This window comes from Erpetoichthys calabaricus, chromosome 5 (genome assembly GCF_900747795.2).
Source record: "Erpetoichthys calabaricus chromosome 5, fErpCal1.3, whole genome shotgun sequence".
In the NCBI taxonomy this organism is placed as follows: domain Eukaryota; kingdom Metazoa; phylum Chordata; class Cladistia; order Polypteriformes; family Polypteridae; genus Erpetoichthys; species Erpetoichthys calabaricus.
In genome coordinates this window covers 68028066-68055777 of record NC_041398.2, presented here as the reverse complement: position 1 = coordinate 68055777, position 27712 = coordinate 68028066, and the positions used below count along the sequence as shown (strand labels likewise).

Genomic DNA, 27712 nt, shown 5'->3' with positions numbered 1-27712 from the left:
ATGTGATGGCTTCTGTAAAAAGCCATATTTTCCTCTCTGGACAAATAAAAGTTCTGTCTATCTATTAAGCTAATCTAATCTAATCTACAGTCATGCTGTGCTACCCAGCACAATAATCACAGACCACAGTTACATTATTGTGATCATTGCAGCAACATAACTCTTTGCACATATAGCAGCAGTCAGTTTTTTGAAGTCCAGTAATACTGGACATGTGTGGCACCTTCTGTGTTTTTTTTTTGTCCATTTATGCTTCTATAAGATGTTGTCTGAGATGATGTGGCTTGTGCCATTTTATTCTTAAGCAGCAGTAGCAGCTCCTTGACCCCCCATTCCCTCATCACCACCAGGTCTGAGCTCTGTGCCCCTTTAATTTCCTGCCCACAACATAATGTGATGTAGAAGTATCACTCTGCACTGCATCAGTCTGTGTTGTTCATTTTGTCTCCCACCTGTCTGCTTGAGTCTCTCTGACTCATCACCTGCAGTCAGTGACAGGGGCTCATTAAAGAGCTTCTGTTCCTGTTAAGTGTTGCACCATTTATTTTCTCATCTTTTACCTCTCTAAACTCATAAATACCTACATAATAAGCAACAAGATAGAAACATTACTGTAGATGCGTTTACCCAAAATTACCAGAGTTCAGCAGCTCCAGCTTGTAAATGGGATTCAGCAAAACCCTGACATGTCAAAATTATTCCACAAACATTAGTAAAAGCTTTAGTAAAAATTCAAAATAAAACAGTTCACACAAAAAAGAAATTTGATATAGCAAAAAAAGAGAAAAGTTCTTGTTAAGAAAAGTTCTGTTCAAAGCTTAAATCTTGTTTCATTTCTTATTGTTACAAATCACTTTTAAACGTTTCTGAACCATTGAAGAACGGTCAGAAAACTGTAGGTCTATCCCATTTCTGTGCTGAAAATGGGTCTTTTAAGTCCCTGTGCACTGGGACCTATTCTAAACAACAACAGACTCAATTATCACATTGTATCTTAATTACAGCAAGAAAGTTCTATCTCATGCTAACTTACAGGGGGAAAAGACTATACCATTGTTTATGACTATAAAAGAAATTTATATTCTATTCAAATAGAGCAAACACTAACCCAAAACTTTAACTTTCTAAGATTGGCTCTTAAAACACCTGTAATCTATATATATATAAAATCCCTATGTGCGTCCAGGTGTCCGTGTGTGGGTGTCTTCTGATGAAGTGCGCATGCACGGGGCACGGTGCGATGCGCGATATTACTGTCAGAGAAAGTTAGAGGCGTTTTACGGAAATACAAACCAGTATTACTGCGAGAGGAAATTAAAGGTACACAATACAGTGACGCATATTACAGCCACATACAAGCCAGTATTACTGTCAGAGGAGATTAAAGGCATATTACCGACGCGCACGCCTGTATTACCACCAGAGAAAATTAAAGGTATATTACAGACGTACAAGCCAGCGGACACACAAGTCGGTATCCTTCAATAAGGGCGCACACAAAAAGGCGAGCCTCAAAAGGGTGACCTCAATTGGGCGCGGTGAATAAAGGCGCGCATAAATAAAGATCTGCACCTTTGTTGCTCTTCACATATTCCAGAGCCATTTGAACTAAATTATCTACGAACGCCTTTATTCGCCGCGCTCAATTGAGGTCACCCTTTTTGAGCTTTTTTATGCTTTTTGAGCTTGCCTTTTTGTGCGCGCCCTTATTGAATAGAGCCGTACAAGACAGTATTACTGTCACAGAAAATTAAAGACACACAATACACGGCGGCAGCCCACGAAGAATGGTCAGCTCAGCAAGTAAACATCAACAAAAGAAAGGCTGAAAGAAAGAAAAATACGACCAACAAAAAGAATGAGGTCAAAGTCCCTTGCAATTTAATATAGTCTGTTCCTACTAATGTTTATGCACTACTGTTCTAGCGCCCGTTATTGTAACGGGCTAAATGACTAGTACACATATAAATACAAAGAAATCGTGAAATCGAATTGTGTTTTGTTTGAACTCTATTTTCAAGCGGAGCACTCAGAATCTGCATGTTAGAATATAGACCCTGTACTGCATAGACATTTAAAGTGATATGTACAGAGACAATTTCTTTCCCTCTAAACAGCATTTACTCCTAGATTGTATAAGGTTTGTAATCACTTATTAGGTTACAGTTCTTATTAATATAGTGCTTATACATAATCCTTATCACTGTGTGAAACCTTTGCCAATAGGCAATACCTTGCAGCATTAGGATGGAGGTTGGTTTTTATAAGAGTGTAGTCCACCAGTATAATGATAAAATTAATTTTGAATTCTGAACACGATTGTCCACTAAGGCTACCATGGATGGAAAAGGTAATGAGTGGTTATTATTGTGTGTATTGTAAATAGAGGTGTCTTGCACTTCTTGTGGAAGTTATGCAGTAATGTCTTTATTAGTTAGGCAATGCTCATCAAATATACACAGTACCCTGTGCTGCAGTGGTGTTGGTCTTTGTATAAAAGTGGTGAGGAAGAACTTTTTAACTTCTTTAACCTATCAATAGTTTGCTTATAGTTTTTCTTGTTTAAGAATTAAAAATGTATTGTGTTTATTTGACCCTATAGTGAAGTGTGTTTTAATGTACATTCATAGTTAGTTATGGATGTGCACTGTTATGAGGAACAGGAACAGCTTTAATGAAGGTTGGGTTAAAGGCTAGTAACTGTTGTGTCTTTCATATCTCTGTCATATCACACATGTAAATCATTTTATATTTCATTCGTTTAATATTTTTATAACTTAAATATACTGCTGTTATTTAATTTGTGAAGTAAACTAGCTGTTCCCTGCGGCTCTGCTCACTTAGTAGTGAAACTTAAAAATCAGTTTAAAAAAAAAAAAAAAAAAGTAAGAATTTGTATTGAGGAGAATTTATATTGATAGCTTTCGTATCCGAGGGTGTCTTGATATACAATATTTTTAGTTTTGCAATTAGGGGCGGGAATGTAGCTGTGATCTCTTTGCCAAAAATGTAAAAAGTTGGCAAGGTATCTCTGGCCAAGCAGAAGGTAGGTACGCTCCAATGTCAAACGGCACTGTATCTGATCATGTTCAACTCTGACAAGAGAGTGTCCCCCTCGTGCGGAGAAGAGCATGTGGCCGTGATATCTCTACCAATGAGCAGGTACCCTCTAAAACACGTAGGTGTGGTCTCTCTCTCTCTCAAAAACGTCAAACGTTACTCTTTAACAATCTCTAGATGTTGATGTCTGCTGAACAAACCAGTATTGCTAGCTAAGCAGAGAGGCAAGGTATGCTCCAACACATGGCGAGAGGTAGAGCATCTCGAACGGAGGCTGGTGTGTGAGTGAGGATGGCCCCGCCTGTTTCCTGAAGAGGCATTAGCTCTTTGGAAATGTGTTCTTTTATATTGCGGCGTTTTAATTAACCTGAATTATAAATTATTATAGATTAAAAAGGTATTATCCCACCCAGCATGCAAAATGATGGTTACAAGCTTACACGACAAGTTAGGATAATTCTAGCTCTTTATTGACGGTTTCACGCGGCATTAGTGCTGGGCGGTATGACCAAAATTCTATATCACAGTATTTTTCTAGATTGTACTGGTTTCACGGTATTCAACGGTATTTTTTTCCCATGCATGAGTTAATCACATTTTCCACTGCAATTACTGCAGTAGACTGGCTAAGAATAACCTATTCCACTGTCATGAGAATTAAACATTGTACAAAAAAACATTTTAATGTGCACGCAAGTATTAATACAGGTTTGCATGGCTCCATAAAGTGATAGTTTTCAAAGGGGGGGGGGCACTAATGAAGAGAAGGAATCACACTGCATGACAGTTGCTGTCAAAATATAGAACCTTTTTATTGAACAAATTTTGCAAACCGCTTAAACTAAAACTTTGACAACAAATTGTCAACCATCCAAAGAGGCATTTAGTTGTATTGCACTGAACATGTCTTAGAAAAGGAATAAATGGCAAATATTTTTTGTAAACCAACTACACTTTGTTAATGTTAACAATCTCTGTCCACTGACATGTTAAAGTGACTTTTTAAACAACTTTACCATCATTAAACTGCATATTATATAAACTAATAAATAATAACAATAAAATAAATAATAGTGCAACTTCCAGTAATAATACTATTACATCAAAACTTCAAGCCCAGGTACATTACACAGTATTCACCAAACTAAAATAAAACAAGTGCAACTTGGAGATGACATCTTTACCAACTGAACCGTCATTAAGGCAAATTGCATTAATATAGACCTTGCTTCAAGCTAAGCTATATATATATATATATATATATATATATATATATATATATAAAAAAAAAGGTCCATTTTTAAATTCAGTTCGCCGTGTCTGTCTTCGTGGGCACGATTGCTCGACCGCAGGAAGTTGATGTGATTGGGGCGAGTCGCATCTGATCATTCTCAATTGCTTCGTCGGCTTAGTGTGGCGTGTGAATAAGGCGCTGAGCCCACAGACGGAGACGTATATTTATGGGCCGGCAGGATGGGGGAAGGAAAAAAGAAAAGATAGAACACAAGGAGGTTAAAGAAGGGAAAAGGCAGTCATGGGAGACGATCCAGACACCAGGAAGGAGAAGGCAGCACGAGCTGGGGCTCCGTGAGGGAGTGCAGGCTTAGGCGATCTAGGGGCTGGTTCACCCCACTGAGTAAGCGTGTGGAGTGGGGCGAGTGAAATGTAAGACCTCGAAATGGATCTGAGGAGTGACTGAGTGAACACGAAGGAAGACTGGAGGTGTGCCGACCTCGGACGGTCTGGCTGCGCAGTGTGGCGACAGCCAAAACAGGTTGGCAGAAAGCAGTTCGTGCTGCAAAGGCTCCGTCAGCAACGCCAGTGAAGGGTGAGCTGTGGAGACAGAAGGTGCTGTGCTGCGATCGGGCGAGGAGAGAGACTGCATTTTAACGGATATATTTATTATGGATTTTATCCCCACATTTCACTGGCTTTATGGATTTGCTATTTATTTGGGTACTGTATTTTTCTGAACACTGTCCAACGGACACTTTTGGTTTTACTTTGACTGTTTTTAACAAAAGCACTTGAGCACTTTCCAACATCCCCTGGCTTCAATGAGATTTCTCAGCTCATCTCGGTCATAACTATCGACGGTGTTGGTTCAACAGACTCCCATGTGGGAAGAGGGAGTCTGTAGGGGACCACCACCGTCACAGTATTACACAGTAACCAGATACATTACACAGTATTGAAAAAAAAATAAAATAAAACGAGTACAACTTGGCTTGCAGTATTACCCAGTAGTATAGAAACAATATTCATACATTTGAACATAATGCTCCACATCCGACCTTTTAAAACCAAAGTATCTACAGATAACAGACACAGCACCTTTTTTCGTCAAAAGTTCTTCTGTGTTATCATGTTCAACTTTATCGTCTGCTACAGCTTCAGTTTCAGAATGTTCCCTGTCCATTTTCACTGCTCAATACCTCCACTAACACATGTACTCTGTTGGATGCGTATTTTGCGGTGCACCAGTGAAAAAGGTCCCCTTAAAACAGTTTCCCGCTGCGCCACGTTCCGAATGTTTAGGCTATTTAAACCAGTGTTCCGGTATAAGAAAAATCCATATCATAACAAAAATAAACGTTTTTTGGTATGAACCGGTATACCGCCCAGCACTACGCGGCATTACAAACGGGAAGCTTATGACAGACATATCAAGCCGTGGGACTCTTGATCTGTGCAGTCCATCATCTTTCGTTGCCACGCTGAAAGGATTTTAGCCGGACTGAAGACATAATCTTCTGCTTGGCCTCGGATGGAAGACATACTCTTCCGCCCGGAAGCTTCAAAGTGTTGGCCGTAGGTGTCCATCCTTATATTCAGTTGCTCCATGTGCAGGGTGCGTTTCTCTGGTTCCAAACAAGAGCAGGAAGGATTCCAGCCCCACCTTCAAAAAATACAGGAATAGCACAATGCCTACATACAGTTCTTATACGCCCAACAAGGAAATAAGATGGTGTACTGACAGAAGACAGAAATATACTAGTCTGTCTTTAGGCTGACTATTCAATTGTCCAGTTGTCTGTGGCTATCTAGTCCTGTGCTTGGCTCAGCAATTCTAAATACTGATGCAGTGCCCCTGTGTGCCATACTTGGTCTGCCTGTATGAATGAGTCTATAACAGTGGGCACAGAGAACAGTGACATTAAACTTAATAAAAACACATAGTATAACACGCCACCCTTTGTTACTGGATCTGTGACAAAAACAATACTTGACAGTCATATCCACAAATCAAAAGGTACTAGATCCCTCTGTACATTGTAGACATTTCAAAATCATTTGTGGAAATGTGAGGTGTAATACCACTATAGCTTCTGTACCGTTCATCTAATACCAGCGTAAATATTAACAATGACAAGTTATAGTAGATAGATAGATAGATAGTACATTTGGACAAATAGTTACATTTAACATAGTGTTACTACATAGTGATCATTAGGCCTATATCTCATCAGTTGTATCATAGCTTCAGATATTATAAATCTTTATAGCATCTTAATGGATTTTACTATTCTTTGGTACTCCTAACATTTCTAAATTCAGTATGTTGTTATATGTACCCCACCCTTTGGTGTCTGATCCCTTGTTATAAGTTATAATAGTTGTAACATAACTCAGATGCTATTATAGATCTATTGCTATGATTATTACTTGTTCTTAACTAGTATTATTACATAATTGTACATTATTTATATCCTTCCCAACTTCACTATTAGATGTTCTATTCCCTATTCAATTTACAATTTAAACATTATTGGTGGTTAATTATGCATATCCTCATACCTTTGAGCCCCTCTTATAACATTTTCTAGTCTATTCCTAAGCTTTCTATACTCATGCCTTGTCCAGCCCAGTGGTTTGTAGATACAGTCTTTTGCTTGGTGGCTTTGCAGGTTCTTTTGTACAAAGTATGACTGCTTCAGGAAACCAAAGTCTTTTACTTTTGCTGGAAATAAAATTTTTTAAACAGTCCTGGTGCCATTCGAACTCATGAGATGCACACATGGTGACCATCCATTTTTTTTAGCAGAGGAACACTTCCCTCCAGGCTTGCTCTGCATTCAGCATTCATTCATGGGAGCCTTCAACAGCTGTCATCTCACTTCAGTGGCATGTTTAACAGCCTGTTTCTGTTAGAGTCCATATAACTTAGTTTTGTAGCAAAAATGCCTGCACACAGCATGGCTTCAGATTTTCCCAGCTGGACTTACAATCTTTCTTTGCTCCTGCACTTCTTCCAGTCTGGACAAGCAAGTCATTTCTTCACTAGCTATTATGAGGTATGGGTCAAGAGTCATTAGTACAGTCTTTTTAAAATCTTCATTTCGTATAACACCACTTTCTCGTCATATATAGAACTTTTACCACTGGCTTGGAGAGACTTTTGGCACCATTTAAATTGAGTGGCCAAAACTAAAATACTTGCTAGGCTAAGCTAAAAGAAGGGTGAAAAGGTATAGCAAATACACAACATAAAACAATTCTTTATCAATCATATGTATAATATAATACAGCACTATTAACGACAATTCTAGACCTGTAGTTCAGTTTCATATCATAAATAACAGTTACAGATAATTTAGATATGACAAATTATTACAATTAAACTAGGCTAATGAAAATGTTTCTTCAGTAGAATAATACACTTAATCAAAATTAAAACATTACATCAGCTATACATTACAGGATGTTACATAGTTGAACTTGGAGTGTTTTCATTTTTGTATAAACAAAAATCTTACAATATCTAATACCATAGAACAAACTGTAGCTTATCTTAATCAAGAGAAATTTTTTAAAGGTCTTTAAAATATTACAACAGCACAGTTCATAGGTTCTAATGTATAACTAAATATTCTATTTAGCTAAGTGCATTATCACTAAGCATTTAACCTTAAGATATTGATATAATAACAAATCTTCATAAAATTAATCACTCACAGAGACAACTTAATACATGTATGCAGTTCTAATACATTTTGTAATTACTGAAGTGATAATAATAATCATTTGTTATACATCAAAATATGTAAATCTTTTATACTGTTTTTATATGAAAACTAGAGAAATAAATCAGTCTAGTTTTAAAAATAGGAACATTTTTAACCTTTGTATTTTTCATTTAAACATTTTATTATACATGATAACACTTGCACTAATCAGCATGCAAGGAAAATAATTCCAATCACTGCTGTTCATTAATCTATGATTGATAAACATTCACCACCCTTTGATCAGATTATTTCTAATTTCTCTGCCCAAACTTGCTATTAAGCTATGTCTTGCAGCTTGTATAGAAAAAAAAAAAAAAAAAAAAAATTGTTTTCATCCGTTAGCCACAGGTTTTGATGAATCTGTAGGAAAAACAACATCTATAGGCTTGAGTTATATATAAAACTTTATGCTTATAAAAGTTTATTCAGATTTTGTAAAATGTTTAAAGTCTTAACTCTTTAACTGATTGTGCGGCTGGCTGTCTTTTTGCCAACTGATTGTGCGGCTGGCTGTCTTTTTGCCTTGTAAGGGCATGGGTCATCTATTTAAACCTGCATCTGTTTGTGGGCTTCAAAAACATTCCAGGCTTCACTTAACTTTAAACACAGCCCGCATTATCAATATTCTTATGATCACTTTTCTCAACTTTAATTGCTAACATTTTTAGACAGTACATGTATTACTAAAACAATTAAATTTAAATGATTCCCGATTACTATAACAATTATGTTATTATATTATTATATGGGACGTCTCCCATCTATTAGTTTTCCTTCACATTATTTTTAGTCAGCTGACACACATAGAAACACATACTGACAATTGACATAAACAAGCATTTGCTACCCCAGACTCTGAATAAGAATAATTTATTCTTCTATTTTCTTTGCTGGATTCTAAATCCCACTTCATGCCTGAGCAAAATTACTTGGCTAAACAGAAGTTCTTTAAACAACATTCAGCACACTGGGGAAAGCAACTGTTCACAAACAATCAGCCTTCACTCGTTTCAGTCATTTCAACATACAGTATTTGGTGATTGCGTCATTCTTTCAAATATCTTCACATACTCGCGTTCTCTTTTATAATTGTATTTCATTCACATACGTGCTATAAACTCATTCGAGGTTGTGTTTTTTTCTATAAGGTTTTTTACCATGCAACACACTTAAACACGTCTTTTCCTTCATGCTTATTAAAACAATTTCTCAGGCCGCAAACATAAAATTAGGAATTCGTCTTACCTTAGGTTTTACACGTGTTAGTTTCCAGATCATGAAAAATATCCGTGGCGAAATTTGCGCCCAGCGACAGCAAGGAAACACTAATTTCCGTGGCGGGCCACAATTTCCAGCGACAGCAAGGACAATCCACTTGGGAAATCACGCAGCACAATTCCACAACAAGAAGGCATTCCCAACAAAGTTACGCGGTCACAAAGAACATACTGACTTAACAAGGAAAACATACGTGCTCGAACCTTTATTCGTATCAAGTGTGCTGACCACTGTGCCACCATGCTCTTCCTTTATAGCACTTAAAATACACAACTTCCATTCATGCACAATCAGGCACATGCTGCTTATCGCAAGAACTTGATCAGGGTTTAAAAGGAGAAATGTTTTGCACGTTTACAAGCCTTAAACAAAAGTGGAGACATTCATTTGCGTTAAACCAATTATACAAATTGATAATTATCTTTTCCAATTTTTAGTTAAAGCTCTTTGCATTACAGTTTCTTTTTAAACATTCGCTTATAACGTAGGTTCGTAATTTAAGCTATATTTAAAAGGCGATTTCAATACTTTGTGTGTTTAAACACACGGCATGATTTTTTTTGCAGTACCATAATAAGTGGGGGGTTGCCAAAACCTATGACCTTTAACCTGTAAGGCAGAGTGATTACAACAGCTGCCCAGGTCACTCACTGCGTTTTAACACGTGGACGAACCGTGTGCATTGGATTTCTATTATGCCATTAAAGATTTCTACAATTTATTTTAGCGAGCGCGATCGTGCCCTTATGGATTTTATCAGCATTTTTACCGTTCATCTGTAAGTCATCGACTTCCAGATATGTGAAATTGATTCATCGTACAAGGTAAGTACCGGCATGCCTATCTGCATCATATCTTAATGCACAGCTCTTTATTGCTTTTTTTCATAATATTGTTTCTAATGGCTAAACGATGCAACTTATTTAGAGTTATGCAAATAAATAGTTTCTGCAACTGAACTATAATACTGAGCTCGATGAGAGAAGTTGCAAAATCAAACAGAATGTTCAAACAAATTATAGAAAAAAAACCCAATCTAAATCCATTAAGTAGTTCTCTCGCCACACCCTCCTTCATTACACAAATACACCTGATATGCTTAAATCCAATAAGCATTCAAGTTTATACAGTTTGGAGTTGGAATCAAGGTTATTATAGTTTTGCCTTTTTATATTCTATATTTTTTCTGACCTTACTTGGAAATTCAGTTTAGTTTTAGTTTTCGTTCATCGTGCAGTTTTAGTTTAGTTTTTATTTTACAAAGACATTTCTATTTTATTTTTATATATATATAAGTTTCAGTTTTAGTAATTATAATATGGTTAAAGAGCTACTATGAAGTTTATTTTTTGTGTCACAATGAGACAGAACTGTGCAGTTAATGAGTTTGGATATAATACGAGTTTAATGTTAGGGAAGCTTACTACACTACATGACACAATTTACTATTTGGTTTTGTTTTTGTCTGATAAAACAAGCATAATCAAAACCAGATACTGAATATGAACAATTTCACACAATTTCATAATTTTAAAAATATTTTCTATATAATTTGTGCTGAACAAATCTGTGCTGACTGTTGGCACTTTTTTCTTTTCCTTTTATTGCCCAGAATGGGCCAATTTGTAATGAAATTTAGGTGAATTTTAAGGTGCGAGGGTTTTTTTTTTACTCTAAATGATCATGCTGTGAGAGCTGTAGAGCATGATCTACAGCACACAACATATCCTGCTCCAACGACAAAGTGCTTATGATGAATGCCTTCAATATTGCATTCAAAAATCTCAAATACTGGGCTTTGTTATTTTCTGCCAGCCATATTGATCTCTGATTCTATCTCAGGCACAAACAATTTATAGCCTGAAAAGATCAAAAATCATAAAACAGAATCTACTGTGTTCTCACGGGTGTGATCATGAAATTCACGGGGGCTTAGGAAGAACAAGGCTCTTAGGCTTGAATCAGTGTGCAGACCCCACCTAGCTGTATTGAAGGAAATAAAGACAAACAAGCATGTAGTGTCAAGGTTAGGGGAAGTGAGACTTGAATCGCCTACCATAAGAACAGTAAACCCATAATGAGCAGAGCAAGAACAGATAATAAGAGTATGAACAGGCACAAAATGACAGCATCTGAGATTAAGAACAATATATACATTATCTAAACCTGTTTATCCAGAGCAGGATCACAGGAACCTGGAGCCTACCCCAACGTGTTTGGATGCAAAGCAGGAAAAATCCCTGGTGTGCAATATGTATGATATGGCTGATGTTAAGAACAAAAAGAATATGATATTTCAAGTATCTATTTTGAGAGAGAGAGAGAAGCATTGAAAAAATGGGGACAAATAATTTAAAACATAATTCTGCTATTGGATTTTTTTCACAATATCTGGTATTAATAATGATGATTATTAACTAAAAAAGATAAATTAATAAATATAGCATAAATACAAAAACACATTAGTATGTTTAGCTTTTCATCACTTGGCATTGAAAAGTCTTTGTTATACTTATTTAATTATTCCATTGATCCATCCACCCATCTAGGGTTGCACCTGTCACACCAAGCATAGAGTGTGAGGCAGGAACAATCCCTGGACGGGGCACCATCACATCGCTACCGTTATGCCACCATGCCACCACATGTTTAATTATTAACAGTATACATTTAAACGAAGTTGAAAATGTATCTGTAAAATGTAATGTACATACTTTAATGCATTTCATAATAAAAATGATATCAAGTATACATCCTAGTATTCTAACGGCACACAGCTTGGAAATTTAAATCGACTTAGAAACCAGTCATCATCCTTTGTAAATTTGTGCTCTCTACTATTGAATTGAATTGAAAACCTTTATTGTCATTGAATGGTACAATATGCAACTCCTCCATAAACTTGTTTTCCTATAAAATGATAAAAATAATAATACAATTAAAAACAATTAAAAATATATAATATGAAAGCAAAAGTACAATATACATGTACATATAGTGCAGATAGTGAAAATGGTTCATAAAGTGGTTCAGACTGTGCAGTTTTACAGTTGTAGTGCAAGTTTGCAATGAGGTAATTGTAATTGTAAGTGCAAACAGTTCTACCAGGTGCATTTGATGGATAGGTTGAGTGTGTTTATAGCTTTTAGGATGAAGTGTTTGCCAGATGGGAGAAGTGCAAATAGGCTGTGGCATGGGTGAGTGGAATTCATGTAGAGGCTTGTGGCCTTCATTGAGGCTACAGTCTATAAATGTTCTCTAGAACTGGAAGCTGTATCCTGATCCTCCTGCTCTTGACACAACCTCCTGTAGAACTTTCCGATCAGCTACTGTGCAATTGTGATACCAATGCCACAATACAGCAGCTATTGTATTTGGGAGAGTTTGGCCATTCTGTGGACCATTTATATTGTTACAGAATGATTGCAATCAAGTACCTTAAATTTCTAAAAATAAGCAGTTAATTTCTGTGTATTTGATAAAGCCCGCATCATAAATGTGAATAAAAAGAAAGGGAAACAACACAAACAGTAGCACTGCTTTGATGCTGGATGCTGCCAGTTTGTAAAATGGAGCAGAAAAGTGTGTACGCATGGCATGAGACTGCTGTGAAAATGTGTGTGTCTTTACTCCAAGTTTATACATCTCGAAGTGAGCATGGATACTGACGTTTGCAACATTTTTGTACATATGCACCATTTTATATGTGAGGCCGAGGTGATTTGTTTGATTTCAGCCTATTTAATCTGAGCAGTACTTCCTTAGTAATCCCTGTTACTGCTTAGAGGTTATCCACTTCCTCACATGTGAAGACATCAGAAAAATGCAAGTTTAGAGTAGTGCTGGGCAGTATGACCAAAATTCTATATCATGGTATTTTTCAAAATTATACCGGTTTTTACGGTATTGGACAGTATTTTTTTTTCCCATGCATGAGTGGATGTTAACCACATTTTCCACTGCAATTACTGGCTAAAAATAACCTATTCCACTGTCGTGAGAATTGTACATTGTACAAAAAAACATTTTAATTTGCACACAAGTATCAATACAGGTTTGCATGGCCCCATAAACTGAGGGGTGGCACTAATGAAGAGAAGGAATCACACTGCATGACCGATGCAGTCAAAATATAGAACATTTTTATTGAACAAAGTTTGCAAACAACTTAAACTAAAATTTTTGACAACATATTTTCAACCATCCAAAGAGGCATTTAGACTTAGTAAAATATCCAGAGGTGCTTGTCAAAAGTTGTATTGCACTGAACATGTCTTAGAAAAGGAATAAATAGTAAATATTTTTTGTAAACCAACTACACTTTGTTAATGTTAACAGTCTCTGTCCACTGACACGTTAAAGTGACTTTTTAAACAACTTTACCATCATTAAACTGCATGATATTTAAAATAATAAAATAAATAATAGTGCAACTTCCAGTAATAATACAATTACGTCCAAGACTTCAAGCCTAGGTGCATTACACAGTATTCACCAAATTAAAATAAAACAAGTGCAACTTGATGATGACATCTTTACCAACTGAACCATCATTAAGGCAAAATTCATTAATAATGGACCTTGCTTCAAGCTAAGCTATATGCATAAATAATAAAACTGCAACTTGCATTTATAATGGTATTTGTGGTACAGCCCTACGGAAGCGTATTGGGGCCACGGTGAAGAAAAAAAAATATGCACACAGTGAAGAAAAAAAACTATATGTCGAGAATAATGTTGACATGTTGACTTTATTCTCTACGCTTATGTTGAGATTAAAGTTGACATTTCCACTTCATTCTCATAGTTTATATTGTCATTAAAGTAGAATGTCGTAAACTAAACTTCATCCTAAAATCAATGTTTAATTTACTAGATTTTCTCAAACCCCGTCATAATTTAATGTAGTACATTAAATGCTTTGTGTTAAGTGTTCCCCTACCCAGTTGTTAATCGCTACGCGCTTCTTAAACTGACTTCCTCTGTACTAAGAGGAGGCACATACAGCGATGGCCGCACAGAATACATTCACTTCATGATATTCCTGCTCTCTGAAAACGTAGAATGCTAAGATAAATTTTCATGATTAAATGCATTAAAGCAGGTATTAAACATGCACGGTATTGCTGCTCCCTCGCAGTAAGGGGTCCCCAGGTGTACATTCATTGTAGAGAACTTTATGGCAGGTGTGACGAGGCTCCAAAAAACTGGATGTATGAATGGGTATCGCACAGGTTTAACTTAAATATTGTGTAAATATTGGGTTTGTGATCTGGTGGTCGGAGACACAAACACAGAATTCAATGGATGTTCTTCTGAGCGGGCTTTCTTTATTGCATGCGTTCTGTCTCTGTCTGACGTAGCAAACTCCCAGTTCCTATCCTTCCTTTTTCTTTCTCCACATAGCCAATCACCACACAATAAATCTCTTTGTGAAATTAAAACTAGTTATGAACTTAAATCACGGAGTGTTCAGAACTTTAAAAAAATCTTCGTTATACATGTTTAATTATGCCATCCATTCAGGGTTGCAAACATCCCAGCAAGTATTGTGTGCAAGGCAGGAGCAAATGTTGAACAGGGCGCCAGCACATCGAAGGGTGAATACGTGCAATACATACACTAGCAGGGCCAATATCCATCCATCCATTTTCTAACCCGCCGACTCCGAACACAGGGTCACGGGGGTCTGCTGGAGCCAATCCCAGCCAACACTAGCAGGGCCAATATCCATCCATCCATTTTCTAACCCGCTGAATCCGAACACAGGGTCATGGGGGTCTGCTGGAGCCAATCCCAGCCAACACAGGGCACGAGGCAGGAAACAATCCTGGGCAGGGTGCCAACCCACCACAGGACACACACAAACCCACCCACACACCAAGCACACACTAGGGCCAATTTAGAATCACCAATCCACTTAACCTGCATGTCTTTGGACTGTGGGAGGAAACCGGAGCGCCCGGAGGAAACCCACCTAGACACGGGGAGAACATGCAAACTCCACGCAGGGAGGACCCGGGAAGTGAACCCGGGTCTCCTAACTGCGAGGCAGCAGCGCTGCCACTGCGCCACCGTGCCGCCCCAGGGCCAATATAGCATAACAAAACCCCACATCCTACATGACTTTGAAAAAAAACCTGAAGCATGCCTAATAAACCCACCAGAAAAACATGCAAATGCAAGGCAGAGAACACCCGGGACCCCCTTGCTGCGACGCAGCAGTGCACCCTCCTCGCCACCGTGCCCCCACATGATTAATACATGCTTTAATGCATTTCATCATGAAAATGATATTAAGTATTTATCTTAGCATTCTAAATGTCCAGAGAGCAGGAATATCCTGAAGTGAATGCATTCTGTGTGGCGATCGCTGATGCGCCTCCTCTCTGTGCAAGAGGACGTCAGTTTAAGAAGCACGTAGCGATTAACATGGCTCGGGAAACACTTAACACAAAGCATTTATTATTATGCTACATAATTTATGACGGGGTTTTGAGAAAATCTAGTAAATTAAATATTCATTTTAAGATGAAGTTTAGTTTACGATGTTCTACTTTAATGACAAATTACGAGAATAAAGTCAATATGTCGACTTTAATCTCGACATAAACAGCGAGAATAAAGTAGAAATGTCGAGAGTAAAGTCAACATGTCGACTTTATTCTCTTCATAAGCGTTAAGATTAAAGTGGAAATGTCGAGAATAAATTCAACATGTTGTCACAATATTACACAGTACCCAGGTACACTACACAGTATTGGAAAAAAAATAAAACAAGTACAACTTGGCTTGCAATATTATCCAGTAGTATAGAAACAGTATTCACACATTTGAAGATAATGGTCCACATCTGACCTTTTAAAACCAAAGTATCTCCAGACAACAGACACGGCTCCTTTTTTCAGCAAAAGTTCTTCTGTGTCATCATGTACAACTTTATAGTCTGCTACAGCTTCAGTTTCAGAATGTTCTCTGTTCATTTTCACTGTTCAGTACCTCCACTAACACATGTACTCCGTTGCATGCGTATTTAGCGGTGCAGCAGTGAAAAAGGTCCCCCCTTAAACAGTTTTCCTGCTGTACCACGTTTCGAACATTGTTTAGGCTATTTAAATCGGTGTTGTGGTATAAGAAAAATCCATATAACAAAAATAAAATTGGTATGAACCGGTATACCGCCCAGCACTAGTTTAGAGCATCTGCTATTTCATGATCTTTATATTTTAATTCCCTTTTACTATTTCTGATACACTTGACTGTTCTTTTTAATCTATTTGCGTCATCTTTCTCCTTATCTGCAATATTCTTCTCTAACTGCCTTTTTAGTTTGGATAATATCTTCCTTAATAGTTGCCCTCATGCTCTCATATGCCCTATGATTTGCATTGAAGTTATCAGTTTTGTACGCCATATACAACTTTTTTTTCCTTTGCAGCTTATTTTTAATCTCCTTACTTTCCCACTTCAGAGTTTTTTTTTGTTATTTTCCTACTAATACTGATTTTTGGGATGTACCTGTCCTACATTATGTGTAAAATTATTTTTAAACCTGTTGTACTACTACTTGACATTCTCCACACTTAAAAGCTTATCCTAGTTTATACCTTGTAGATTTTGAAGTATCTATTTAAACATTTCCCTACCAAAGTTAAAATTGACAGTTTAAGTCTTTGCATCCACACTACTAAAACATTGAGAATTGTATTGTATTATGGTCTTTTGACCCTAGCGGTTTAATTACATGTACACCCCCAGTTCTATCCTGGTTATTATAAAATACTAGGGGGCTTTGCCCCCTGCTCGCTTCGCTCGCCAACCACCGTGTTTGGTTTTCCGGATACTCACTTTTAAGATTTTTTTTTTTCTTGGAATTGTTTCTGTTTCATTAGTTTCACTTTTATTTCAGAACCTCTGTAAAAACAATATTTGTAATGTTGCGAGTCCCAATATGCTGAATCTTTTTAATGAGGTCAGGATAGGTTTCTCTGTTTGGAATCTCAGCACAGACAAAATAATCTACATCATCAGCAGTTAATGATTTTTTATTACAAAGTAACCAATAAATGCATGTGCGGTAAACTCCGTTTTTGAAATTCTCAAGATTCTATATTTGTCACATGCATAGTTATACAGGACAACACGCAGTGAAATGCATCCTGATCCGCTTATCAAAAACTGTACAAAGTTAGAAGAATATCAGATTAACAAAAAGTCATAGATTGAAAGATAACAGTATAGTAGAACATAATAAATAAGTAAAATTATATGAATAAAGTAGAATTAAGTGTTAAGGTGCAATAGTGTAGTGATCATTGTGCAAAACCAAAGTTAGACTGGTGCATATGTTAAATGAGGCAGTTTGTTTGTTTGCGCTACTGCAATCTTTACTTTCTTTTTTTATATTTTCTAATTTTCCTACTTTCATATCCTTTAACTTTCTCCACATATGCATAGCGCTAACGTTTTTTTTTTTTTTTTTTTTTTGGAGCCTTTCTAATTTCACTGGTTTCATAGTCTCTAACCTGCTCTGCATATGTTTAGCTCCAACATTTGTAAACGTCTTTATAAAGTTCTACTTTGTCATTTTACTTATTGTCTTTTAATTCTGAGCTGGATTAGAAGTACTTTTTTTCAATTCCACTTGTTCCGGGCTGATAATCACTTTCCTTATTTTCTTAATTTGCACCTCGATTATTCTTTTTTGCTCTTTTTTTCTCTCTAAAGCATTTGAGTCTTTTATCTGTGCTGCTTTCTTCTTCGCTTAGATGTTGACATTTCATTTATAACATACTGTCCTTATACGCTTTATATGCGCTAAGAGCCCTGGATCTGTGTATGCTCAAATCCTTCACAAGACTGAATGTTTTGCTGCCTATTGTCCTATTTGATAGATTGTAAGTAGGGCGTGTCTTGCAAGAATCTCATGTTCTACGTCATCGCGAGACAGTCCTGGGTCTCTTTTCTCCGCGCACTGAAAGCCCTGGAGCTGTGTGTGCTGCATGACTGCCTTTACAATACTGATTTGTTTTTTTTGAAATTGCTTGTAAGTAGGGTGTGTCTTCCAAGACTCTCGTTCTATGTTCCCGTAAGACGCACCGTGGCGGGTCTCTTTCATCTCACGGGTCTTTAAAATGTCTTCTGAGAAGATCACGTATCATAGACTTGCTTTTTGCTTTCCAGGACAGGACAGGATTTCTTTTCATAATAGAGAGACTAAACCTAGACAGACTTACCCCTGTGTTGGTGCTTTAACACACAGACTAAAAATAGTCACCGATTATAAACTCCTGCTGTTATACTCCACTGTTGGCAAAGTTAGCCCAGTTAATATTCGGGTAGTTAAAGTCCCCCATAACTATAATACCGCACTCCCCTGCCCAGAAACTTGCCTTTTTAATATTATTAAAAAGATGTTTATTGAAATTCTAGTAGAGTACGCTCTCGGATTGGCTACTTTCACCATCCCAAGCTGCGTTTTCCTCTATGGTTGCTTCCTGTTCTCTCTACAGTGCAGTATTGTCACGAAAAAAGCCATAAAAAATTGCGGAGGATATTTGCGGTTTCTGCTAACAATTATTAGTTAGATTCTAAGGAAAAATCCATGAACGACTGAGGCCACAACCCTGAACCGCGTCTTTGTGGGGGTCTACTTTATAGCATAATTCTAAAATAATGCCGTTTTCCTTAATGCTTTCTAGACTAATCCAGACATGCTCATCTAACTGGAGAAGACTTGCATTTAAGTTCTGCTTTACATAAATGGCACCCCTCCCTTTTGTCTCTTCTGTCAATCGTTCTTAAAAACTATATAACCATCTTATGTTATTTTCATTCCCATCTTTATTTGGATATATTTGTGTTTTTGCTCAGCTATATACAACGCCAACTCCCTTGTTTTGTTTTTGATTCTTCTAGTATTAAAACTAGTCATTTTTTTATGTTTCTTAATTTTACATTTGCACATAAATTTGGGTTAGAAATTACGCTACTATACAATTATTACAGTTCTACAACTGCCCTGTCTTAAACTCCCTGCCCCCCATTTGCTTGTTTAAACAGTCCTCTAACCTACTGATATTCCTACCCCCAGCATTCTGGCGGTCCCATTTGTTCCAAAAGTGTTTTGAATGCCCCATAAACCTCTATATGCCCTTTTATTCTACACCACGATTTGAGCCATGCGCTATGCCTTCTGATTTCCTCAATTTTACGTGGACTAGTTCATGGCACAGGTAGAACTTTGGAGAAGACTACCATGTCATTTCTGCTCCTGTGCCTAGCACCTAACTCTTTAAATTTGCATTGCAGAACTTTTAGATTACCCTTACAGTATCTATTTCACGTGTCCCAGCATCGACAATGACAACTGGATCCACTCCTGCTCTGATGAAGAGCCTATCAACCCTTCCAGGGAGGTCTCCCAACTATTTATTTGGAAGGCAAAACACTGTGTTTGATTCTCTATCTCTGGAGAAAATCTGCACTTCAGTCCCCGCAATGACTCAGTCACCCATCTCCACCTGTTTAATCTGGAGTCTCCTCTTGCATCACTAATTCGCTACTATAATGCAAGCCAGCTAACTCCTCCTCTTGTTTAACAAACCTGAGCTCGAGATGCTAGATCAGTTGGCACTTCTTGTAGATGTAGCCTTCAAGGAGGATGGATTCCTCCAAGTCATCCTCCAGAAAATCCAACATTCAACAGGAGTTGCATTGAACTGGCCTAATACCATCTGGCTATTTAAGCTCCTGTATTACTCTCCCTCTCAACTGCCTGCTGTGTGTCTTTCTTTGAAGTTGTAAAACTACTTTTTTGCTGTTTGTATGACTGTTTTTGCTGCTTTGTCTCTTTTCCTAAGTTTCTGCCCACTTTTATTGGGCTCTGCATTTATACCGTTTCTATCCATTACTATTAACTAAACTGTAAGCTGTCACCCTCTTAATTGTGCTAGCTTTCTTGTCAGTTAGGAATTGTCACAATTTCCTTCTTACTGAGAAAACTTGCTTACTGATACCATCCACTAGTTATTTACTTTTCTGCTTATAATGCTACTTGCACATGATTAGCTCTCCTTCACTAGATGAAAGTCTTTGTAATCACTGAGAGGTCTCTTAATCACTTTGAAGTCAACTGCCCACTTGTATTTAAAATAAAATGCTTTCTTCCTAAGGAATGAATGCTTATGTCCTCACTTTTTACTAATGCTAACGCAATACTTTCCGAGTACTAAATGGTGCTCTATCTAATTATTCTTTGTATGCCTTAACTTTTTTCCACTAAGGAATCTGTTACTTTAAATGATTCGATGTTACAACACTGGTTATTTGCTTACAGACTTACTAGTTTCAGCTGCTGCTTTCTGCCCTGCTTTGCTTCACCTTGCCTTACCAATACTTGTTTTCAATACAAGTAACAAAAAACATTTCCCCAAACACCCAGCTACTTTTGCTCCTGTGCATGTGAAGAAAAAGCAGAACAGTTTCAACTTCTGAAGAGGAAATACTCCTGCATGGCTCCTTGAAGAAAACCAAAAAACAAACCTGATAGGAGCAAAATTTTGTATTATATTTAACTCTCACATAGCAGTAGTACAACACACACGACACTGCTTCCAGTTCAGCTCATTATGATGATGTCAGCACATCTTTCTCAATTTGGTAATCTCAGTCTCCTATCTGCTCCCCAAAGGTTGCTTTTCTATAGCTATTGTCAGCTAGTAAGTGTATGCTACCATTTATAGGCAAAAGGGTGGCTTGAAAACAATTTAGGGGATAGTGTTTTGATTATGAAATTGATGTAAAAAGACTTAAAGCCTTAATATCTCTTAGAAATTACATTTCATAATGATGGCCTTGAATGCATTTTAAGATAACCGAATTTACTTTGTCTAAATCAAACAGAGTCTGAAAAATGTATGACTGTAGGTAAAGGAGAAAAATCAATGAGGCCACCAAGAACACAGTGGCAGATCTGTAAGACTAGCAGATATTTGTTTAAGGACTGGTAATGTTTGCAGCTTGTGATAAATACTGGCAGTTCATTAAAATTTTGGGCTTACTGCCAGAGTGCCAAGAATTACTCTTGTTTGAGAGATGTAAATCACGACTGGGGAGGTTTATTAAGACATACTAATTAAATAAAGATGTAACTTTTATGTGAAATATAGACATGGTAAGTTTCAGGTTCAGATTACTTTTATTATCCACATAAGCAGGAATTTGTTTTGGATGGAGTCATCAGGAATAATCACAAAAACAAAGCAAGAGAGGCATTGTTAAGAAACGAAAAGGTAAACATTCCTGTCTGACCTACTCTGAGGCCTGGCCTCTTGTAAATCTGTTGAATGACTTTTAGAGTTTAGAGTGGCCCAACACACCCTAAACTTAATGTTTCAATACCGTAATCTGTGACATTAAATCAAGCAAAGGTGCTTTTACAGACTACTAAATGGATGTTGAGTACCTTTTTATCTGCAATTTTTCATTTTAAAATTCATTTGGGGAAGGAGTCATTGACAAACAATAATTGCTAAGAAAATCGTTTATAGTAAGGTTAAAAAATGACAATGGTCCAAACAATGTATGTGGAGAGTAATGCTTTATGGGCCAGAGACGAGAACTTTAAGGGGGAGGGCATAGGCAGTGAGGTATTTGAAATGTGGTATTATGACAAACTTAATAGGTAACAGGAATTTCTAGTAAAGAAAAATTGTTCACTGATTTAATCAATTAACCAGGCCTTATTTTGTATACTAGCATTCTTAACATATACCATCACAGGTCACGTTACATAGTAAACAAGGATTTAATAATAACAACATATCGGGACAGTTCTCATAAACAGTGAGTCCAAGAGCCAAGTATAGTTGAAAATGTGGATCAACAATTTCTGCACAGGCTTTTTGTATGGAAACTCCAGAAGAAAAACATTAAATGAAGACCAATTATAATAATACTCAACTAAAAGATGCAAAAAGATTGATATACTTCTATTTTTCTAAGAACATCATATTAAATATACATTTTTTTTCTTTTTTGGCAGGCAAAGGAAGCTAAGATCATGGTAGCAGAAGTAGAATGTGGAAAGGTGGACAACAAGACTAAGCTGGAAGCAACATTGCAAGAAGAGGCAGCTATCAAAAAGGAAAACCAAGAACGAGAAATGGAGAGGCTAGCAGATGCAGCTGAAAAGGCTAAAGAAGTTCTACAAGTTGCTGCTCGAGTAAGTTGTGCAAAAATATTCAGAGTTGAAAGAAACATAGGTATGAAGTTGCCACTGTGTTGTATTAGTAATTTTTATATTTTATTAATAAATGCATATTAGTCTTATGTGAATATAACAGTATATTAAGTATATTAGTATACTGTGTGAATGGGGTGTGTGCATAAGGAATTTAATAAAGTAAAATTAGGTATTGCCTTTATAACAAGTGTATATTATCCTATTTTTCATAAATTCATAATACTGTGGAGGCAAATTTCAATCAAGACCCCTTGTATAAAGTTTCCTTCCTTGCTCTTCATGTTCATATGGCTTATTTTGGTTTGGAATTTAAGAAATATCTAGGTAGGGGAGAGAGCTGATTTAGTCCTTATTGTGCATTTTATTATTTCCAATACCAAAGAAAGAGATTTAATATGAAGTAATCCCTCAGATGCTGAAATAGCCAAAGGATTAGTAGTGGTCCAAGCATGTTCATTTAATTGAGGATGTTAATAAATGCCTCCCAGATTACAAAAACATTTCCTTGTGAAGTTGTTTAATTTTTTTTATAAAGGATGTCTTTCACCCATTGTGTTATGTTAAATGGGTTAAGGTCATTGATTTGAGCAAAATAGGATAGCTTGCAAACATTGTAACATTATTGTATCATAGTAGATTTTTCATTATGTAGTAACACTGTGTGAGGTGTTATTCCATATAGAGTCGTTAGAAGATTTGGGATTACAGTAATCCCTCGCTATATCGCGCTTCGCCCTTCGCGGCTTCACTCCATCGCGGATTTTATATGTAAGCATATTTAAATATATATCGCGGATTTTTCGCTGCTTCGCGGGTTTCTGAGGACAATGGGTCTTTTAATTTCTGGTACATGCTTCCTCAGTTGGTTTGCCCAGTTGATTTCATACAAGGGACGCTATTGGCAGATGGCTGAGTAGCTACCCAGCTTACTTTTCTTTCTCTCTCTCTTGCGCTGACTATCTGTGATCCTGACGTAGGGGGTGTGAGCAGGGGGGCTGTTCGCACACCTAGACGATACGGACGCTCGTCTAAAAATGTTGAAAGATTATCTTCACGTTGCTACCTTCTGTGTGCAGCTTTTAAGTATGCTGCACGGTGCTTCGCATACTTAAAAGCTCAAAGGGCACGTATTGATTTTTTTTATCTGTCTCTCTCTGCTCCTGACGGAGGGGGTGTGAGCTGCCGCCTTCAACAGCTTTGTGCCGCGGTGCTTCGCATACTTAAAAGCAAACAGCCCTATTGATTTATTTGCTCCTTTGAAGAGGAAGATATGTTTGCATTCTTTTAATTGTGAGACTGAACTGTCATCTCTGTCTTGTCATGGAGCACAGTTTAAACTTTTGAAAAAGAGACAAATGTTTGTTTGCAATGTTTGAATAACGTTCCTATCTCTCTACAACCTCCTGTGTTTCTGCGCAAATCTGTGACCCAAGCATGACAATATAAAAATAACCATATAAATATATGGTTTCTACTTCGCGGATTTTCTTATTTCGCGGGTGGCTCTGGAACGCAACCCCCGCGATGGAGGAGGGATTACTGTATTGTGAATACAAGACTGTCTGATATAGCAGATAGTTTATTCTAGAACAGCTGGAGGATGATCATACAACATGTGGCCAAGGGAAACATGAATGAAGGCTTGATCTGGAGACGTTTTTCAGAATTAAGAGTTTATGATGAATAATTTTGGGTTAACTTTATGGTTGGGTGATGTGCATGGGAAAAATACTTGGGTGGTTGTTCTTCAGTTCCTACAATTTTTTAATTTAGCCACTGGGTGTCCTCATTGTTTATAGCCAAACACTATAAAAAGATAAGTACACCTGGACGAATTAATAGCTAAGAAGAAATCATCCTATCTGGTTTGGCAGTTGTTTGGTTTCAGATTTTGATAAGCCAAAAGATTTAATCAGATTTCTTTTTTGGCTGAATGGAAGAATTTTTGTATTGAAAGATTCACAAAAGATGAATGTCCATTGTACAAATAATATTTGGCAGAATATACAGGTTTAGCCAATGCTACTGGCATAATTATTAAAGGCTTATCTCCGTAGCTGATAAATTACTAGTGCTTTGGCATTTAGAGAAGGCACAAAATATAATTGGCACTACCATATGAGTAATACATATTGTGCCCATTTTATTCATATTTATGTGAATAAATGCTAATGAATTGTTTGCTTTATGCATTCTCTCATGTGTGGTCTTAAATTTTTAGAACCACAAATGTCAGCAACTCATCTCAAACTACAAAATTTCTGGTAGAGGTGATGATTGGTTATAGTCTGAAGTAAAGTTTGGTGATGTCTCTTTTTGGTTCCAATAATCCAATAACCCCATCACTGTCACAAAATAATTTGTTACCTATTGAATGCAAACACATTGGTGAACATCCCATATCTCTTACGTTTTCTTAGTAATATGCAACAGACGGCTTCATTCGTGGACCATCATTATCAATAATCATGATGCATACAAAACTTTAGTGCACCCACCATGCTGAACCCCATAACAGAGGAACTTTTCAGATTGCCAAGTTGCATTTTACAAGTGAAAATGTAATCATATTTGTATCTATCTGCTAAAATTAAAGTTTCTTACAGCTTATTTGTGAACAAATTGAATATGGGTACCTAGTGTAACACAGGGTGTTTATTATGTATTTATAACTTGTTTAATGATATATTTCAAATCATTGGCAAAGTAATGCCAATTGGTGATAAATTGTCTATTTCCAGGGATATCATCCAGTACAAGATATCCAGATATCATCAGGACAAGACTAATAACTTAAACCATGTTTTGCAAAGATTAAGGAGTTGCTTATTTTATCTAGTCAGTCATTATCTAAAAAAACTAACTTTAATTGCTCCATGTCAAGCAGGGTCTCAGCTTATCTAGAGCACATTCTTTTGAAAACATTGGTATGGTTTGGAAATGTTTTCTGCTTCTTGTTCACAAGTAGAAAATGTAATTCCTACATTAGTGGTCCTCCTAAATCAAGAATCACCTGGGATGAAATGAAAGGAACTCACTTATTTATTAATAACCTTATTCAGTGTGCAGTGAAAGGTAGCGTTGGGGCTGGAACATACACTCAGTTTTCTAACATACTGTTTTATTCTGAACAACTATATCAGTTTTGAAGTTTCTGAGATGAGTTAATACATGATTGTTTTATTTTGTGCTTCATCCCCTATTATTGTAACTGATACAAGTTTATTAAAAACACAAATGTATATGCCTGTTAGTCTACCAGTTACTTTTAGCAATCACAGCTGTATAATTCTTAAATACATTTAGGAGCATAATTTGGGAGGAAAAAAAAGTTTTTCTCAAGGATAGTGTATATTTTCTCCAGAAATAAAAAATCTGGAACAGAAAGAAAGTAAGAATAGAAGCTTTTTCCTTTGACACTAACAATCGTTTGCGCCTTCCTTCTCTAATAAGAGAGTGGGGAAAAAAATAGGTTTGTGTTCTCTAGCATATTATTGAGATAATGTTCATGAGTAATGGAACAAAGTTAAAAATAGAAGCATTCACCTCCTAGTGATACACAACTGTAGCTGTTACTGTACACAATTTCAGTAACTTTGAACAGTTAAAGAATAACTCTCAAAAGATAAGATGAATTTTTTCTGTATTTCTCTTTCTTCAGTTTGTATTTCTCTTACATCAGTTCAGTTTGAGCTTTGAGCATGGATTATTAGTAGCCAAGTTTAAAAAGTTCTTTAAATACTGTTACATGAATTGTCTAGCTGCCTAAAGTGCAACTTTTTTTTAGTTGTTGGTGTGCTGCTGTGTTACTAGATTAATGGTTGGCAGTTAACAATGATGAGCAAATAATAATGGGACCAAAAGTTAATGCTTTTTGTTAAATTATGTTTCTGATAACATATTTGGAAAGAAATAAAAGAGAAAAATTAAAGTTTGAGAACTACAAAAACATTGATATTTTTCCATAAATAAAGTTTTCAGTGTTAGAAATGTATGACATGACCAAGTGAGAAGCCATAGCTAAATTCCACACATATTTAAGAACAATGATTATCTGTAGGTTTAGGAAATTGATCATCCAGGAACTTTTTTTTTTGAGGGGTTGAGTTGGTTTTCTGTTCAGACTGATTATCAGAGTATAAATGCAAAGGCACCAAACCCCCCCAAAAAAAGTGATAATCAGTTAACAGACATAAGCCGTACTTGTCAATTCATTTATGTACTTTTAGTCAGTCTTTTTTTTATATGCTTTTAGTCACATGTCAGTTTGTACCTCAGTTAAAGGTTTTAAGTGCAGCAAGTGGCCTATTCTCTCTGGGTTATTATAGTAATACATGCTGATGTTTACTGTTTCACAGTTGCATTTTAATGCATACAGAGTTCACTGAATTGACGAGAGTCAATTATTACTTTATGAGTATATAAACAAGTATAATAATACCAAAAGTATTTATTTAAATATAACTAGTTGCCATTTAAATTATTTTTAGTTAAGTTGTATGCTAGTTTTTTTTTCTTTTTGCTAAAAAGCATGTCTAAATCAGTGATTTATTTATTTATTTTTTGTGCAGAAAGAAATGGAGTCTGCAGTAGACCTAGAAGTTTCTGCTGTCAACATTAAGAAAAGCCAGATTGCCATGGACACTGAGCAGGAGTTGACCAATGTGGACTTGGCAATTCACTCACAGACCTTGCAGGACACAGCTCCTGTCTTGGAAGGGATAAAGGTAAGTTCTGTGCTAGTGTTTATAATACAGTGCCAAAAATAGCACATGTTGAAGGGACTCTTGTTATTCAAGGGCATTACAAAAATCACAAATTATATTTTCTAACTGCTTGTGATCAAAAACTAGTAGAGCAGTCTAGGCCAAGTCTGGCTGCATATGCACATTTGCTGGCATAGCATTTCTCCTCATTGATCTAAGGCAATGTTTTTTAGGAACTTTTACAGGGTTTGTTTTAAGCTTAGAGTTTATAGAAATGAAGTACTTCCCCGGAATCAGTTTAAAGGCCCTAGATATTGTTCACCTGAAGTCAATGAAACTTTTTTTTGGTTTTAATTAAATATGTAGTCATAATCTTTTTCCAGAATAAATAAAGAATAAAAATTTTTTAAAGA

At 36.5% G+C, this 27712-nt stretch overlaps 1 protein-coding gene across 2 annotated transcripts in view; it reads left to right on the top strand.

Moving 5' to 3' along the window:
* letm1 (leucine zipper-EF-hand containing transmembrane protein 1) overlaps window positions 1-27712 on the top strand; it is a 133203-nt gene that overhangs the window by 54435 nt on the left and 51056 nt on the right. For both annotated transcript variants that reach the window (XM_051928395.1, XM_051928394.1), the window contains exons 9-10: window positions 22393-22572; window positions 27165-27320. In XM_051928395.1, the coding sequence (XP_051784355.1) occupies window positions 22393-22572; window positions 27165-27320 (336 nt within the window). The remainder of the gene's footprint in view (window positions 1-22392; window positions 22573-27164; window positions 27321-27712) is intronic.